Below are 17643 nucleotides of genomic sequence, written 5' to 3' on the forward strand. Positions count from 1 at the left end.
TCTGCTTCCTCTTTGGTCCTTGAAAAGGCACAACCATCTGCCACATTCCTTAGGGGCATCTCAGAGAGATGCTGGGAGAGAGTTTTATGGCAGGCCAAGCAACTCTAACTTAATACTAAAAAAGCTTTCAATTTGCATTTCTTTTTCCTTAGTTTTAATCCCAGTACAGTCTTGGAGGGGGCAACTAACAAAAAAAAACCCAAACTAGGGTGAACAAATAAACAAAACTTTGTTTTGCCCCTGAAAATGAATAGGAGGAGATAAGACTTGAGAATGAGAGAAGCTAAAAGAATGCATTCGTAGAAACCAGTGAAATGAAGACCGCCTGCATAAAGTTATCTCAAGGACTCCTCTCTGAGACACTTAGCACCACTTCTCCTTCTCTCCACTGTGTCTGCACATGCCCTTCCTTCAGCTGTTATGTCTCAAAGACAAGACCATGACTCTTGAATGGAGTGTGACACTGATCCTTGGATAGAGGCCAGCACAGGGTGTACAGTGCAGAACCCAGGAAAGTTTGAGATGGGCCTGGCACTTGCTCTCTGAGCGTGCAAATCAGTTTTATAAGGGAGTAAGGCCTAGCAGTATGATGGCAGGTATAGGAGTATCCATGCACCTAGTCCTGCAGCTAGATAATTCAGTTCATATTTCCAGGGCTTTTTTGGCTCATAATTGCATGTGAGTCATATTCTAGTGAAACCCTGAGTCAGGTCCAGTATTTGCAACACTGTGCAGTCCTTTTGGCACAGCTCCATCCAGTCTTCGTCCTTTTAGACATTCAGTTCCAATTAATTACCCAGAAATGGTTTTTCTTTAACATTAAGCAAGCTCTTCTCAGTCTGCAGAGCTCCTCAGGAATGCCCCTGCTCTGTCTAGGCTTGGAGCTGGCTGAGGATTGCTTTTTATCATCTTTCTCCCAGCTTCTCTGCAGATCTTGAAAACTCTTCCAAATCCTGCCCCTTCTCACATGGTTCCCACTAACACAAGTCAGCTAGGGCAAGCCACTGGGTGCCTTGTGACCTTGCTTATCAGTGGAGTCTACTTTCCAGATGGCTTGTGCATACGGACTGGCTGTTTCATGTCTCAGTACCAGCCCTAAGTTTTGCAGGGTGTGATTTGATGCCAGGAGCAGGGAGAGCCAGGGTTGTGCAGCACAGTGGGCACTGGACCAGCCTCAGGTTAGTGCCTGCCCTCCTGTACAGTTCCTGCTTTCTCACTGCTCTTTGCCTCATTTCCTCAGCTCTGGGCAGCTACAGATACCACTCAGCCATATTTCCTCCCAGTATGTACAGAGCATCTACAGAATATCTAGAGCAGAGGATGAGTGTCATGGCATGCCTCATCCACCAACATACAGTGAAATCTGCAGTGTTACAGTGTTACCTGTGAAACATCCTCTCAGGCAGCAGAACCTAGACGCGTCTACAAAAGATGCCTACTCCTTAGTCCCTCATTGAACCTCTGATGGCTTATTTGTCTCTGATTCTATAACCCAGTCACTCCCCAGAAGAATCTCTGAGGGTGGGAAAGAGAGCAGGGTCAGAATGTAGACAGGAAATGGGAGGACGGCACATACTTATTTGGGTGTCTGCTCCTTGGCCTGTCTGGACTGACAGCACTGGGGGCTCCTCTCTCACTGAGTCAAGTCTGATCTGGGAGAGCCCTTGGTGGTCTGCTCTCCCTTGTCTGATAAGTTGCTCCAGCAGCAGCCCTCACAGAAAGAGGATACCCCACACATCTGAGAAAAAGAGAAATGCAGATCTTTGCAACAGAAAGGATGAGGGAGGAAAAGGCTTCAAATGACAGTAAGGAACTTCAGAGTAGTCAGCAGGCAAAATGCTCTCATGGTGGGCATAGCAAAACCACATAAGAGTTTAAATGAGGAAAGCTGTGAACTCCTCAGAATTTTTCAAAGGGGTAGATTCAAGTGAATCATCTGTCAGGACTGACATAGGTTTAGTTGAATTTGCCTAGAACAGTGGGATAGACTGAAAGATCTCTCCCTCATTTCTGTGAAAGGCAGAAGTCAGTCCAAATTTTTTGGATATAAACACTTGTGGCTGTGTGACACTTTGCCTCCTTCTACCATAAGGGGTTTTTCTGCATACGAGGGTAACTACGACTTCACTACTAGCTGTGGGTTCAGTGTCCTTAGCAGGACAGAGGAAATACAGTCCACTCTGTGTCTGCTCAGCAGGTTCTGTGTTGTCTCAGCTGTACCGTGCACCCCTGCCTGAGATGCTGCTTGATGACGTTAGCCCTGCTGCATTGTGGGAAACTCTAGAAAGCAATCCAGCAGCACTGAGAGCTGCACATGCAGCTGAGGCACACATGCAGCAGCCACAGGAGCTGTGGCTGTGCTTGATGATGTCCAGTCACAGGTGCAGCTGGAAGGAGTGAACATCTGCTAGAGAGGCGCTTGTCTAGGCAGAAATAAGAGGTGCTAGACCAAAGATAGGAAAACAACATATTCCATTGGCAAGGCCAACATTGTGTTATCATATGTAATTCTTGTCTGAGCTTTAACACCACTCTTTCCAAGCAAAGGCCAGAGGCAGGATTCTGCCCTGGCCTCTCCTGAAAAGAGAGGCTGAGTAGGGCAAAGACAGTGTTGATGTACCTTTAAGTTAGACGTACCTTTAAGTTAAACATACCTTTAAGTTAGATTAGATGGCAGCTCCCATGTGAGCAGCTTCTTGTTTGTACTCTTCTTTGTGCAGCCTTTTCTGGTGCAGAGAAAGACCTTTCTCCCTCTCTCCTCTTGCCAGGACATCTTCTGGACTGAGGCCTACACTGCAGAACTGCTCTGGGCAGCAGACAGCTAGACAGCACCCCTGGGCCTGACTGAGAGTGCTGCATGCAGAGAGCAGTGCAGAGAGGTTAGAGAATGAGTCAGACTGTGGCCTTGTGGAGGCAACTGGAGCTCTCTCTGGTGACACACTTAGCAATAGTCTGTTCTATGTCAAGCCAAATGTATTTTTCTTGTCAGATAAAAAGGGAAAGGGAATGGATGAGGATTAGGAAGGAGGGTGCAAGGCTGCAGGCTGGCTAGGAGTAGCCTTTTGGTAGGCTGAAGTATTTGAAGAGCAAAGATGGAAACTTTAGAGCAGAGCCCAGGCAGTTCTTCTGCTTAACAGTCCTTTTCCCATCTGATCTGCAGTTTATCTGGCATCTCTACTGCTGGAGTCAAGCCAGGCTCACACCACACTCGTGCATGGGACAGAGCAGGCAGGAGGCAAAGGGAGCATGCCCCCATGGCTCCATTCAGTTCTCTTCAGACACTCCCTTTCCCTCACTGGTTCTTCTTGTCCCTGACAGCAATGCCAGCAATGCCAGCAATGGCAGCAGGGTACAGCTGTGGACAGCATTCCCCTGAGCAGCCCAGGGTAGAGAAGAGAGCCTCAGAGGTGAGACTGAGGGGAGCAGCTGTGGAAGCAGCCTCACAAGCAGGTGATGCAGGGCTTCCTTCCACAGAAATGGACTTTCCTTCTCTTGTGTTGTGCAACAAAACCCTGGTAGTTGGCACAACATCATCAGGCAGCCAAAGCAGCAATGTCAGTCTTTCACTGTCATCATGCTTGCTCTCTCACCAGCTCTCCAGCACAGAGATGGTGCTATTCTTGGTAAATCACCTGGCAGCTCTGTGATGCTGGCCATGCTGCCTAAGGAACAACAGCCCGGCATCCTCCTCTCACTGAGACTTAAATATAAATAAGCTCCAGAGGATGAGACCTAGACATTACTGGGGGAAGAAACCCTGCAGCAGTCCTCCAGAGCTTAGGCTGTACAGTCAGAGCCCAGCAGAGACACAATTCCTTTACCTCTCTTCTGTCTGCTCCCCACACCCTGGGGAGCACACACTAGGGGTTCATTCGCTTTTGTACTCTGTATTGTGGGCCTGCACATGTTTGTGTGGTGACAGCGCCAAACTTGGACAGGCAACCTCCTCAGCCAGAGGAAGCTCTCTGCACAGCTTCATTTATCCTTGCCCTCTTCTTGCTGGAGTTTGACTTTCATGTTGTGCATGTTTCAGAGCTGGAGAATGGAGTGTGGTCACTGGGGCCCAAACTTTGCTCCATCATGGTGAAACAGGAACAGAACCTGCCTCTAGACCTGCCTGAGTCCCAGCTACCTGCCAGCTCCATACCAGTGCTGAACCTCAACCCTCTGCAGAGACTGCCACTCCCTGAGGAGGTGAGCTCATTTAAGATATGTCGGGAATCTGGGCTCTCACACAGCAACACCCCTGGTGATGCAGATGCAGACATGTGACTGCAGGGTCCTGCAAGGTGATTTAGCTACTGAACAGACATTAGAAGGTGTTACAAAGCCCAGATACTGTATTATTTGTCATTCTCCTCTTAAAATGGCAACACAGAAGGCTTTACGACCTTGGTTAAATATCAGCATGTTTCCTTGGCGCAAAAGCCAAAAGAAAGCTTTAAGCTTGCACCTACTGGAGATCTGTCCCCTCCAATATGCCAGTATTTCTGTAGCCACTCGTGGCTTATTTTCATTTTTTGGAGAACAGTGTCAATTAATCTGATGCCAGTGACCTCACTATTCATCCATATCAACCCCTGCTCTGCCACTGTCTTTTTCATGGCTTTGGACTTGTCACATGGCCTCTCACTGTTTGTAACTGCTCACTGGAAATGTTGGTCGCACTCCAGGTCCTGCTTGCTTTTTCCTATGAAGCAGCAGGATTTATTATTTCTGTGTTAACAAGGGGCCAACTCTTTTGGTCATATCTATGTTCTTAAGAAGTCTGTTTGTCTGAAGGAGATTCACTTATGCCACTGGTATGTGTAAGTTGAGGGCTTAGTTCAGCTGGCCTTGAGTCCAGCTGTGTTGGATGAGAAGGTCTGACCAGTCTCAAACAGACCTTGCCTATCCTGTAGCAGCTCAGTAGATAACAGTAGAGCATCTCTGGGGTTCACTTCCTTTTTTCACTCATGTTGAACATCTTCCCATTTAAACAACCATCCAGAACAAATGGGTTCTTCCAGCCAAAACTCTGTACAAACTTCCTCTATTATTTACACAGCTTGAACTTGCTGTGCCCTCCAATCTCTGCTGTGTATGCTCAGCAGCCATACCATGGTACTCTCTCAGCTGTGTTTACAGTCTGGAGGAGTTTGCAATGTGTCTGTTTAGTGTAAAAACTCCACCCTATGGTGGGCTGGGAGCTGGCAAGCCAGGAGGCTGAGGGGCAGCATAATGCAAATGGGAGTAAATTTACTCTTTATTCAGCTCTCAGTCCCCTCCGATTGGAAACAGTTGCCCAGTGGCCCTGGTGAAAATCACATGAACAGGACAGCATGGTTTTTCTGTTTCTGTACAACCTCTATACTCCCATTTATAATGAAGGCAGATCAAAGAGGGATTTCCCATGGTAATGCAGAGGCTGGTTTAAATTACACTGTCTGGGTCTATCAGATGAAGAATTGCCAAGAATAAAAGTCTTCTCCCTTTTGGAGATACTCAGCTCAGTGCACTGCTTAGTAGCACATCCATCTGCCAGTGCCCCTTCCTCTGTAAATGTGTTTGCACTCTGTGTGCCCAGCAGCTGAGACTTCAGGGGCTTATGTTTGAACCTTGATTTCCTCTGTGGTGGGAGACTCCTTTGGGGTAGAGCTGTGAGATGGTGCAGGTCAAACAGTAGGGGATCAGTGGCTATGGACAGAACGGGTGGGAGCCTTCTGGGCAGGGGAGGTGGCAGTGGCCAAGAGCTCTTTCTGTCTCTCTTCCACAGATTCCTATAGAAATGACTCCAGCGCCTGTGATCAAAGCTGAACCCAAAGAGGTGAACCAGTTTCTAAATGTACCTACAGGTAAGAAGATGGAATTCCCTGGTCAACTGTATTACTCAGCTATAGATCGTTATTACACAGGGCGGAAAGACACCTAAAGGCAGAGCTGTGCATATAAGGTAGCACTGGGGCAGAGAACAACAGAAGAGTGGGCACTGCACTGTTCTAACTCAGATCAGTGTCTGCATCAGGAGCAACAAACAAAATTGTTCAGACAGGGACTCCCAGGCAAAACAGGCTACTTCAGAGTTGGAAATATGCAAGAGTGCCTTTAAAATCCTCAGAGAGACTGCAGAGCTATCCAAAAATAACCATCTGAAAGTCAGGAAATTCAAGATCCAGTTTAATTTGAAAGAAACCCAAGCATCTGAAAATCTGCCGATGCACAAATGAAAGCACTATGGGAACTCCCACTGCCGCAGAGAGACATTCCTTAGGCATATTCCCACCTCCATTAAGGCCCCTAGGGCTCTCCAGTACAAAGTGGGGACAGTTTTCAAGTGCTTGGAAACCAACTGAGTGACCGAGCCCCGCTGGATCAAGTGTGCTGGCAAGTATGTGAGCCCTGCAGTGCTTTTGGAAGAGCTTTGCTCTCACAGAGTTTCCTGTACTTGTGAACAGGCTATAGAGCAAAACATCACAGGCTTTTTACTTCATTTGGTTGACACTGGAGCACCTTATTGCTTTGTAAATACCTTCAGTTCCTTGGCAAAGCCCTGCCAGCTCCTCTGCAGTTCCTAGTTTAGCACATTTGAGGTCAGTCTAACCTCTGTCTTGGGCAGTGCTCAGTCAAGCCTTTTTCTCAGACTCAACTAATCTTGTGAAATTCATCATCCTCTTCTTTCAGCTCTGTGTTATGGCAGGGGACATAACCCTATGCCTGTACCAACAGGCTGACATGAGAGCCATTGACTTGATCTCCTTATTCCTTAGTAGATGACCTGGTGCAGATGCCTCCAACTCCACCCAGCAGCCATGGCAGTGACAGTGATGGATCTCAGAGCCCTCGGTCCCTGCCTCCCTCCAGCCCAGCCCGGCCTGCTGCTCGCTCTTCTACTGCCATCTCCTCCTCACCTCTCCTCACAGCACCACATGTAAGGAGGCAACAGGGCTGGGACACAGGGCTCCTTGCTGCTCAGAGGGGTTTGTAGGATTTCCTAGGCTTATGTGGAGGTTCCTGCCCTTGCAAAGGTCTCCAAGCTGAAATGCTCTGTCAAGGCAATGTGATGTCTTAGCACAAGGATGTGGAGACAAGAAATGCTCACAGGAGTGAGAAGAGGTACAATGAATCTTACATATCTACCAGCAGCTACCTTGTTTTAGCAGGTGCTATCTTTCATCCATACTTTGGGAAGTGACCTATGCACTAAGAGGACTTTCTGAGAAGGCTATTGAGAGAGAGGAATTACTGAGAATTCCCATAACCAGACCATTTTAACTGTTGCCCAGAAGTTTGTTGGCAGAGTCCTGCAGCGCAAGTGTGTAGCCAGCCTCACTGTGAAGGAACAGATGCCCTCCTAGGTAAAAGAGAAAAGGAGCTGCTGAGCTGTGCCCCCAGGATCAGGTTGAGAGTAGGAAAGAGCACTGCCCTGCACCTGTTTGGTGTCAGTGGGAAGCAGTATATTCCATTCTGATGTGCTCTGCACGTGTCCTCTGGCTGCTCTGCAAGACTTTAGGGAGGATCACTAAAGTAGAACTCCTTGCTGACTTTGATGAATGCTCTCTGTGTGTTTCAGAAGTTACAAGGGACCTCTGGCCCACTGCTCTTGACTGAAGAGGAGAAGCGCACCTTGATTGCAGAGGGTTACCCCATTCCTACCAAGTTGCCCCTCACCAAAGCAGAGGAGAAAGCACTGAAGAGAGTCAGGAGAAAAATCAAGAACAAGGTGACTGCAAAAAATGTAATCATTCAGTTCCCATGATTCCAGAGCATCTTCAGCTGGTCAGTGCTATAGTTACCCTCACCTCTCCAGCTGCACTGCAGCTCAGAAAAGGTGGGATCGTGCCTTAGGTACACTAGCAGGAGCCTCCAAGCCCACAAAAATAGTGCCAAAGGGCATCTCTACTTGCATGCTTTGCATACAGCCATACCTGGGAAGTGTGTCTTCCAGCCCAGCTCCTGGGAGTGTGTGGTGTCAGAAAGGGTCCACAGATCAGACAAACTGGTAGGTCAGGCCTTGTTGCAAGGACAGGGAAACCAAAGCCATTGCATGGTGCAGGACGGGTGATGCAGAGTGTTCACTAGCCAGGCAGAAGGCTGTGATACTTTAGACAGGGATTAGAAAGCATCCTGTGGAAGAAATGGTGAGACTGAACTAATCACTCAGTGACTCAGAAGTGGCCTGGGGCAGAATCAGCCCAAATGTCGACAGCACATACACGTGTGAGTCAGTGGAGTGGAATGCAACCCTGAAGATGCTCTCAGCACCAAGGGGCACAATGCAACAAATGGTTGCAGGCTACAAGCCAAGGAAGGCTGCATACCTACAGCATCAATCCCCCCCAGTTTTGGCCTAGAGATCAGCAGGAATGGCAGAATGGAAAGCAGTCCCCCATTTTGCCTTGCACTCCTGCTGTGTGTGCAGGAGACAGGCAAGATGCATGAGCCACAAAAAAATATCCAGAGGCTTATGATACTGACTCCTCCCTGTCCCCCTCACAGATCTCTGCTCAGGAGAGCCGCAGGAAGAAGAAAGAGTATGTGGAATGTCTAGAGAAAAAGTAAGTTTCTCCTTCTCAGTTTTACTTTGAAAAAAGGAATCCTAACCATGCACAGGCTGCCTTTCTAGTGTTTTGTCTCTGAATTGCTCAAAAAATACAGTTCCTTGCAAGGCTGGCTGCCCAGGAGTTTGGTTTGGGATCCTGCCCCTACTCTCCTCCCTCCTAGAAATCCTTTTGCGGGATAAAGATTGGTCAAGAAATTTTGTGTTTCCGACTGCTTCATTTGGCTGGTCCCCTGCAAAAGCAGGCCATTTTGGCTGCCAGTGTGGTGGGATTATGGGTCTCCCCACTAGAAGTTGCTTCTATTTTATCTGTCTCATAAATGCCAAGTTGTTTGAGGGAACTGAACATGGCTTTTTCCCCCTTCTCTTCCCATGAAGGTGGACACACAAACACTTGACAGCAAGAAAAACCTTGCATTACAGTTATTCCCCACTCTCCCCCACTTCCACTCTCTGCATTAGCTTTGTTTTTCTCCTTTCAACCTTTTTTTTTCTCCTATGCATGGCAGGCATAAGCCTAAGGTGATGTCACATTACACTGAGTAGAAAATAACTCCTATACTAGCAACCCCTAACGCGCATTCCGAGGCAAAGAAGAATGCTGGAATCCAGGCACAAATTCATGTTTCTGTATAATTACCAGCTTCTTCCCAGTTACTAACACCATCTGAGATCAGCAAATGGAAAAAAAAAAACAAAAAAACAACACCCAAATCCAACTTTAATTAACTCTTCTCCCTGATGCTATTTATCTTCTCTAGTTGCACAGAAATGCTCAATTAAAGAAGATGATTCAAGGTGCCTCCATGTGCATAGGTACATCCAGGCATCAGAGCACATCACCTCCAGCTAGTGTCCCATATGAGGACCTTCAAGCCAGGGCTGGGGAATTGGTTGACCTCGCTCAAAGGGCAGGTCCAGGGCGTTTGGTACTGGGGCCTCCTCCCCAGATGTGGCTGTGGTGCCTGTATGTTCTAAGCAGTTTGTTACGCTAGAGCATTGCTATGACAGATGGCTTACAAACAATGCCAGGTTTAAATGTGAACCAAAAGCAGCATTCAGTGATTTTTTTTTTACTAGAACATGTCTTTGGTCAGCTTGGCTTACTAAAAACTGGTTTGTCAAAACCTGTACTTGGGCCCTTCCCCATTCAGTTTGACACTTTTGCTGGAAGCCCAGTTTTTGCACGGAACGCCTGGTTTAAAGACTGTGATGTAAACCTTCAGCAGGATCAGGCTGTGTCTCTTGCCTTTCTCCCGACTTGGAGGCACTCCCCGTGCCTTGTCCCAGCTGCAGCTCAACCACTTTCCCGTCGGAAGCCGTGGGAAGGAGCCTGCAGGTTCTCTGCTGCCCTCAAGTGCCTGCAGTCGGAGCTGGCCCAGCATTTGCACAGAACGGCCTGGATTTCACAGCCACTGCGCAGAGCCCAGGGCAGGTTCCCAGGGAGGGGTCTGACTTTGTCACCTTCCTCCTTTTTTATGCTTCTTAGGGGGTTTGGAAGTGATGGAAATGTCTGCATAACTTTGGGTCTGTCTTGACTTGACCTGTGTGTTACCAGATGTTCCTGTCTCTCCCAACTCTCAGAAGACCCTGAACTGAGAACTGTCAGATGTAACTGTCCACCTGCAGTCTCATTCGTGCTTCACTGGGGCTGGCTGCAGTCAGGTGGGCCAAGTAACATTGGATTTCAGGACCGTATCTGCAGGTGACAGATTAAGCCACTGAGTCTCCATACCCCATGAAAAGCAAGGACTGCATTGTCTTAATCTCTCTGGCCTTTGGGACTAATCGGCTATGGGTTTTATTTCCACAGGGTAGAGACATACACAACAGAAAACAACGAACTCTGGAAAAAAGTGGAGACCTTAGAAAATGCAAACAGGTAAGAGGAGCTAGACTTGACCCTCTGTGGGTAGGGCAGGGTGGGTAGTAAGGGAAGTCAGGAGCGCTGGAGTGGGGGGACAAGAAGAGAAAAGCAGGCTCCTCCAGCTCCTGGACGCGTGCTGCTTGGCGAGGTGCTGGTTTGCAGCCCATGACAGCAACGAGGCAGCTGGGTTTGGTTAGCGAGCCTGGAATGTTTGTGTTGGGATGCCAGGACACTCTGCAGCAAAGGGAGGGAGGGAAGGCATGGTTCCCATATCGCTTTGTCCTTCTCCTTGCAATCCTTTGGGCTCATGCTGCCTTCTCCATTCCCCTCCAGGGCTCTGTCTGTCTCCAGGGCAGATGCATTAAGGGACACCCCTCACACCAGCCTCTCAGACCCACTGTTTCTGCTTTTGGCCTCTTCAGAGAAATACAAGGCCCTGGGCATATTGTAGCTGTTTCAGGTTTCTCTTGAAAAAACTGAACAAACTTGGTGAATATAGGGAAAGCCCATTCTTCTAACAAAAGTAGAGATCCCAACTCCCACCAAATCCAGGGCAATTAGTTGTGCATATGGTGTTCCAACCCTTTCTCAGCATCTTTTGGGCAAAGCAAGCCCAAAGAATCTCTGTCTCATCTGCTGCACTGCTCACCTGAAAGGAGCAAGCTTGCTCCCACAGTCCCAAAGTTCTCTCACTCAAGGCTCTGGTGAGCACTTGTGCTTCTTATATGCAGAGCTGGCCAACTAATCACCAGGGGAATTTTCTTCCTTGGAAGCAAATAATGAAGACTTCCATCCTACAGTGGGGAAGGCAGCTGAATCTAGAGGAGAGCCCAGTTCTGCCCTCTCTTACTGGGCACAACAGGTGTGAGGAAGGGCAGGGTAAACTGCAGGGGATGCTTGTTTCTATAGTTCCATTATATCAGCTTGAATTGAAGGGGAGAACCACAGCCAGAGAGCCAGTTCCTCACCCACTCAGCTGCCATGACAGCTCTTGGAGTACTCGTAGAGGCTTCACTGCACACCTTCCTCCCATCCATGACATGAGTGCAGTGGCCTTGGCTTCCAGGCCTGACACTGGTGCTGGGACTGGGGTTTGCCAGGCATGGTCTGGCTGAGGTGTGCGAGAGCCAGAGGTCTCCTGTCTGCCAGAGATACAACTGCTTAGCTGTTTTCATGCATGGGGCACAGTTTGCCCCCTGGTCTCTCTGGGTGTATGGGCAGCCCTGCTGCTGCAAAAGTGTGAGCCCCACCCTGAAAAATCAGAATGCTGACCTAAAAGCCAAAAGATTTTAATTTTTTTCCCCTAAAATACACATCATGTTCTTTCTAATTTGGTTTGGTTTTTGAGCAGTGCCAGTGGGACACTCTGTGCTTCTCTCCTTCCACATGTACATGGAGCAAAACAGGATTTGGAAAGGGATAAAGCCGGGATCCTCCTGCAATCTCCTGGTTCCAGGACCTGGCATTTTATGAAAGCTCAAACATATTTGTGTAAAACTGTCAGTGCTCCCAGAGGGCAAGTCAACAATAGTCTCCATTTCAATAATATGCAACTCCTGGGAACTGTGTGCCCTGTAGTCTCCTTCATCCCAGATTCCTTCACCAGCTCAGTGAAGGGTTCAGTAGCTCTTGGTAACACCTACCACTGTTTTGTATTATGTGTGCAGATGCCCATGAACAGTTAAATGGGGCAGAGAGACCTTAGCATGTGTTCCAATCAGGGCAGTCAGAGAATGAATTAATTGCTGAACTCAAGATTTGGCTTTGCCTACATCCCTCTGCAGAATTTGCCAAGACTGAAACAGCTCAAGAGGATCACAACTGTTTCTTATTTCTTTCTCCACAACAGTTTGGGGCACAAGTCGAGCTTCAGAGTACGTGTCTCTGAATGAAGTGGGAACAGGCAAGCCTGTGCTAAAGGTCTGACCTGTCTACAAAGTTCAGCCTCCATGCCAGAGCTTGGTTTTGTGGTACACTGGCTCTCCACTGCTCTGGGAATTGACTGCCTGGGCTCTCAGGCACCCAGGAGTCCTAAATAATAGTCATTCATAATAGTGGGCAGGTGCAGTGAAGGTAGTGGTGGACCCACTGATAAGACCCTTTTTTCTTTCTTGTTTCCCAAGACTGGTCAGAGAACTTAAGCAAAGGGGAGATACTTGTTTTCACAAGAATGGAAAATCAAGGTACAATGTGAAGCGGGTAGTGGTGTTCTGGTCTCACTTACTGTCTTCTACCTCCTTATTAAGTTTTGACATGCATTGTTTCCTATCACAGGACTCTGCTCCAGCAGTTACAGAAGCTTCAGGCTCTGGTAGCTGGGAAAGTCTCCAGACCTTATAAAATGGCTTCCACGCAGACTGGGACCTGTCTAATGGTATAAGCTTCATTTCCATCTTCCTTATTGGCCATACTTCTCCAGACAGCTTTGTTGATTGCCTGTCTCTGCCCTCTTCCCTGCTGTCCAGCTCTGTTGTCAGTTACATCTGCTCTTTCCTTTTGTGTTACAGTCACCAGAGCTGGGCCCTGTGTCATACATACATCAGTTGTTTATGCAACAACATTAGAATAATTCTTGCATTTTAACTGCTTTCTTCTTTGAGCAAAAAAGCACTTTGTTTGCTTTTCATTAGCTATTAGCCATTCAGCAAAAATCTTCAATGAGCTTCCATTGTAATGGGCAGAGTTTTCTTTTGCTGAGCTGGTAATGCTTAATGTTTAACTCAGCAGGGGAGATGAACACTCCAAGTATTCATCCCAGTGGGCATTACCTTGTGTTTATCAGCAAGAAATGGCATCTGTTCTTGCTATGCCTGCACACAGGCTTTTTAAAATCCAGCTGGAATTCTCTTTGTCCTTTTGACTAACCATAATAATTTGGGGTTGTTTTGGTAATCCCTGTTTGCTTCATAGTGGAGGATCATGGTTAATAAATATTGGCTTCATTGAGGAGTTTTAGGGCATGCCAGTGTGTAGCCATAAATAAATTGCTTATTCTTCATCTCTTTTTTTTTTTTTTTTTGCTGGGGGAAATTTCTGATCCATAGTAAAAATAAAATCTTCACCCTGTGACGTCTCTGCAGGATTGTTATAGTAGCTGCTCGTGACAAATTTGTTAGAGTTAGTTATCTGTATCTGGTTATCACTTCTGTACTGTTAGCAGTTATAAAATGCAAACAGATGGTGAGGTACTTGCCCCACTTTCTCAGCACCCTCAGTGTCCTGAGGGATTGTTTTTTGGTCCCAGTTCAATGAGTTTCCTTGGTTCCAGAGCCCCTGCTCTGTAATTTCAATCACATCCTACTTTCAAAATCTGCTCAACCTTTTGCTACTCTTTGCTGCCCCCATGTCAGACCAGATTTTAATGACTGTCTTTTTTTCCCCTGCTCTCTGTCTTCATTCCCAAGTTCTTTCCACATTTTTGGGTGTGACCCAGCTGAGCTCAGTGACTCATTGCTCCTTAATGCAGCAGCTCATCAGAGCACCCCTGGCTCCAACAATTCTTCAATGCTACTACCTGGAATAAACAAGTCAATAAGAGGTGCCTTGCAAACATCCCCTGTGCTACAGGCTGATATAATATCTAATTTAGCTTCCCAACAATGTCCTATGTCTCTTTGCTACTCCCTTTTTTGCAGGCATCTCAGCCCACACACCCACTTCTCTCAGACTTCCTAGCTTTGAAGCATTTCAAGAATTTGTAATTTGCTTTTCTATCTTTGACCAGTTCCTTTCATAAGCCTCTGAGTTCTCATTTTCCATTTTCAAATACATAATTCTTTATCATGACAGATATGTAGAATCATTGTGTCTTGCAGCATGGGAGTGGAGCAGGCTACCCTTCTTCTTTAGCCCTGTGTCATTGCTGCTGAATATTTATACTGCCACTTCTTGCAGGCCTCCAGTGGCGAGCAGTCCTCATCCTCCTCAGGCAAACCATTCCAGTGCTATGCTGTCTTTCCCAGATAAAGCTTTCTTGTTATCTCATCTCAATCTTCCTTACAGCAGCTTAAGCCTATTATAGCTTCTTTTGCCCATTGTAAGCAAGATCTGTTTATTCTCCCTTTGGGCAGATATATTTTACATATTTGAAATATCTTGGTTTTGAGCAACTCCCTTCATTCTGGTCTGCTAAATCACCATGATTTCTTCAGTTTTCCCTCAAAGGCTGAGTTACTGAATCACTTCTTGTTCCCAGAGCTATCTTCCAGACTTTCTTCAATGGCTCTGCATTTTCTTGGAAGTATAGGGCCCAAAGCTGGGCATAGTGTTCTGCCTGAAGGCCAGTACAAATCCATCTAGAAAGCGTGTTCATAATGCTTGGGCTGAGATTTGCCCTTTGCAAAGTGACACTGACCTGGACTCATGCATCAGTTTAGCTCTCAGACCCTCTTCTGTAGGACAGCTGAAACACATAGCCACTGATGTATTTCCCCTGTTAATCACTTCTGCCACCTCAGAGCACTCAGCAGGTCCACATTTGTCTGTATAGATCTTCCCACTGTTCTCTTGGACCATTTCTTCCCATGGTCAAGATTATTCCATATTTGAATACTGACCAAAAGCCAGTCTGCTTGTAGTCTCTCCCATCTGCAGATTTGATACAGTCCATCATTTAAGTCAAGCTTAAAAATGCTGAATCTTGCCAGATCTGTAACAGATCTTTCTGCTACTCCATCTGCTACTTCCTCACAGTTTGACAGGGAACCTTTGATAAGTACACACTCAGTATGTCTTTTATTTTATTATTAATTTTGCTTCCACCTTTCCAAATGGTTTTGCAGTAGTTTTCTCCAGCTTAATTTCCCTCAATTTTAAGAGGTCAAATAATGAGATAGTCAATAGCTGACATAAATGTTATTCAGAATCAAGCCAAGAGTTGCTGTTATGAAGTGTTGAAGAGTTTGAACCTAGAAGTGAATCAGAGCATCAGAGTTAACCTGAAACAAAACAGTAAAAATAGTGCTGTTTTGCAAAACCCCAGCTGAAAGCCACGTTAAAGCAAGATGTTAAGTATACTGCTCTTTCTCAGCCCAAAAAGCCTGGGGTTTTTTTTAGAAGGAAAGAACAGACTTTACAGGGCTGGCTCCCTTTTCTCCAAGTTGTATGTTTGGCTGTGATAATTCCAAGAAACATCCATTCAGAATTTATTTTTTCCTCTGTTTTTGTCAAATAAGGATTCTAAATTCTTCATGTGCCTGATATGACATGCTTAGACAGCATCTATGCTGCCTTCATTTAATGTCCTTACTTTAAAACCAGCCATGAAGAGTCTGGACAATTAAAATCCCTCTTTATATAACATAGTATCCCCATGTTACTTCCACATCTCCTGAAATCCACTGGTGGTCAAAATTACCTTCATGTACCAACTTCTGTGCATTACTTAGGCACAGGTATTCCAAAATAGGTGACTTCTGAGAAGCAGTCAAGCAATTGTTGGCTGTCCCCACAGGCATCCACCCAGATCAAATTTGCTAGTTTATATATAGGTAATAGAAATCACCGACAGATGCAGTGCCTCTTTGGCTGCTCAGTTTGAGCACTGAGCTGGCAGCAGGTAGTTACAGACCATGAATGGTGCATGAGTGTTCAATAATTTGGCTCTGCACCATTTCCCATGTGTGCCTTCTTGCTGTGTACTGGCAGTTCCCTAAGCTCTATAAAGTCCCTTATGATCAGCACTGGCATTTCACTCGGAATCTTTACTGTTATGGCAGATTTTCCAGATAGCTCCAGATTTCAGGGGAGATTTCATGTACCTTTCTGCTGTTATCACTGCTCTGACTGGTCTGTTTGATATCAGAAGGTGCTGACACATGATCCTGTATACCTACAGGTCAAGCATAAATTTAACCCTTTCCTGGAATTCTGCATCTTTACTATCAGGTATTAGGCAACTGCAGTTCTGCTGTCATTTCTGTCCTTGCATGGATAGTAGCTTCACTCTGCTCTGTGTGTAGTACCTCACAGATTTTTCCCAGTGGGCTTGTTTTCTTTACAGCCCACAACAGCTGCTGCTAAGCCAATGGTCAGGTTCCACTTGGTCAAGGCAGAGTTTGTCCCTTCTTTCAATTGTTTCTCAGCTATGCTTTCCACTATCTCTCCTCAATAGGACAGGCAAGTTCTCACAACTGAACCAGAAATACTCCAAATAAAGCAACAAGAGGAAGTTTCTAACTTCCCTTCTTGTATTTGCAACAGAGATTAGCGCAGCAAAACCATTCCCTGTCCGGGGCAACACAGGTACCTAGTTGTCAGTCTGACCAGATCTTCTTACACAGCCTCATGTTGTTGTGCTGTGGGGAGAGTGTTTCTTCATGGCTAGTGGCACTGACTCTGTGCTGATCTCCTTTCTAGGTGCTGGCACTCTGCTTCGTTCTGATCCTGGGATCCCTGATGCCCTGTCTCCCTGAATTCTCTTCAGCATCACAGACAGTGAAAGCAACACCAGCACCAGACATTTACACAACTAGTAAGAGTGAGTCTAATGTGTTCCTCCACTTCAACTTGTCAAACCATTTCCAGCTCTTCTCTTGACACTCCCTGATCAGGCATAGCATCTTCACCTCTGTGCCTACCCCATATGCTGGGACTGTGGCAAGGGAAGACTCCTAATCTGTCAGTGGTACAAACTCCATAACAGCTCCTTGTTCGGCCTGTTGTCATTCTGTGCTAACCATGTGCTAACCATTATCCCGAAACATGACAAGTGTCAGAGGAAGGAACATGAGGGAAAAGTCCCAGGGCAGACTAGGACTGAAGAGGCCATGTGTCCAGAGGAGGCATTTGCTCCATGAAGCTGGGGGGAGGAGGGTATCCTGCACAGTTCCACATAGACAAGGCTGGGTGAGCATGTGCTGAAACCACCATCATAACCCACACCCACACCCATTGCAATAGGCCTTGTCCTCATTGTTAACAAATGCTCTTTTTTTCCAGTTCAGTCACGGAGCCTCCTTTTCTATGATGAGGGTGCTGGCTCCTTAGAAGAGAGCTATAGCTCCTTCCTAACCATGGACCATCCTGAGGGGTGGGAGGCCAAAAAAAGGCAGTCTGAGGAAGGACAGCCTCATCTGGCCAGGACACATGAGACGGCTAAATATCTGAGCAAAACCCAGGGGGGTCCTGACCAGAACCGAACTGACCCAACTCTCAGCCACCTCAAAGAGCAATTCCGTGAGAGGTAAGCAGGTGGGCCACCTTCTGAGCCCAAAACACAGCATGGTGTTTGGGGGTGAGC

General features: G+C 46.8%; 1 protein-coding gene across 5 annotated transcripts in view; it reads left to right on the forward strand.

Moving 5' to 3' along the window:
• The window catches only part of CREB3L1 (cAMP responsive element binding protein 3 like 1), a 44932-nt gene that overhangs the window by 24637 nt on the left and 2652 nt on the right, over window positions 1–17643 (forward strand). Inside the window, exons 3-11 of one of the 5 annotated variants that reach the window (XM_021533401.3) lie at window positions 4034–4194; window positions 5756–5834; window positions 6747–6907; window positions 7550–7699; window positions 8476–8534; window positions 10350–10418; window positions 12678–12777; window positions 16761–16881; window positions 17343–17586. In XM_021533401.3, coding sequence (XP_021389076.1) covers window positions 4034–4194; window positions 5756–5834; window positions 6747–6907; window positions 7550–7699; window positions 8476–8534; window positions 10350–10418; window positions 12678–12777; window positions 16761–16881; window positions 17343–17586 — 1144 coding nt within the window. The remainder of the gene's footprint in view (window positions 1–4033; window positions 4195–5755; window positions 5835–6746; window positions 6908–7549; window positions 7700–8475; window positions 8535–10349; window positions 10419–12677; window positions 12778–16760; window positions 16882–17342; window positions 17587–17643) is intronic. The other 4 variants (XM_021533404.3, XM_021533402.3, XM_021533405.3 and 1 more) reach the window with 4 other exon arrangements.

This window comes from Lonchura striata, chromosome 6 (genome assembly GCF_046129695.1).
Source record: "Lonchura striata isolate bLonStr1 chromosome 6, bLonStr1.mat, whole genome shotgun sequence".
In the NCBI taxonomy this organism is placed as follows: domain Eukaryota; kingdom Metazoa; phylum Chordata; class Aves; order Passeriformes; family Estrildidae; genus Lonchura; species Lonchura striata.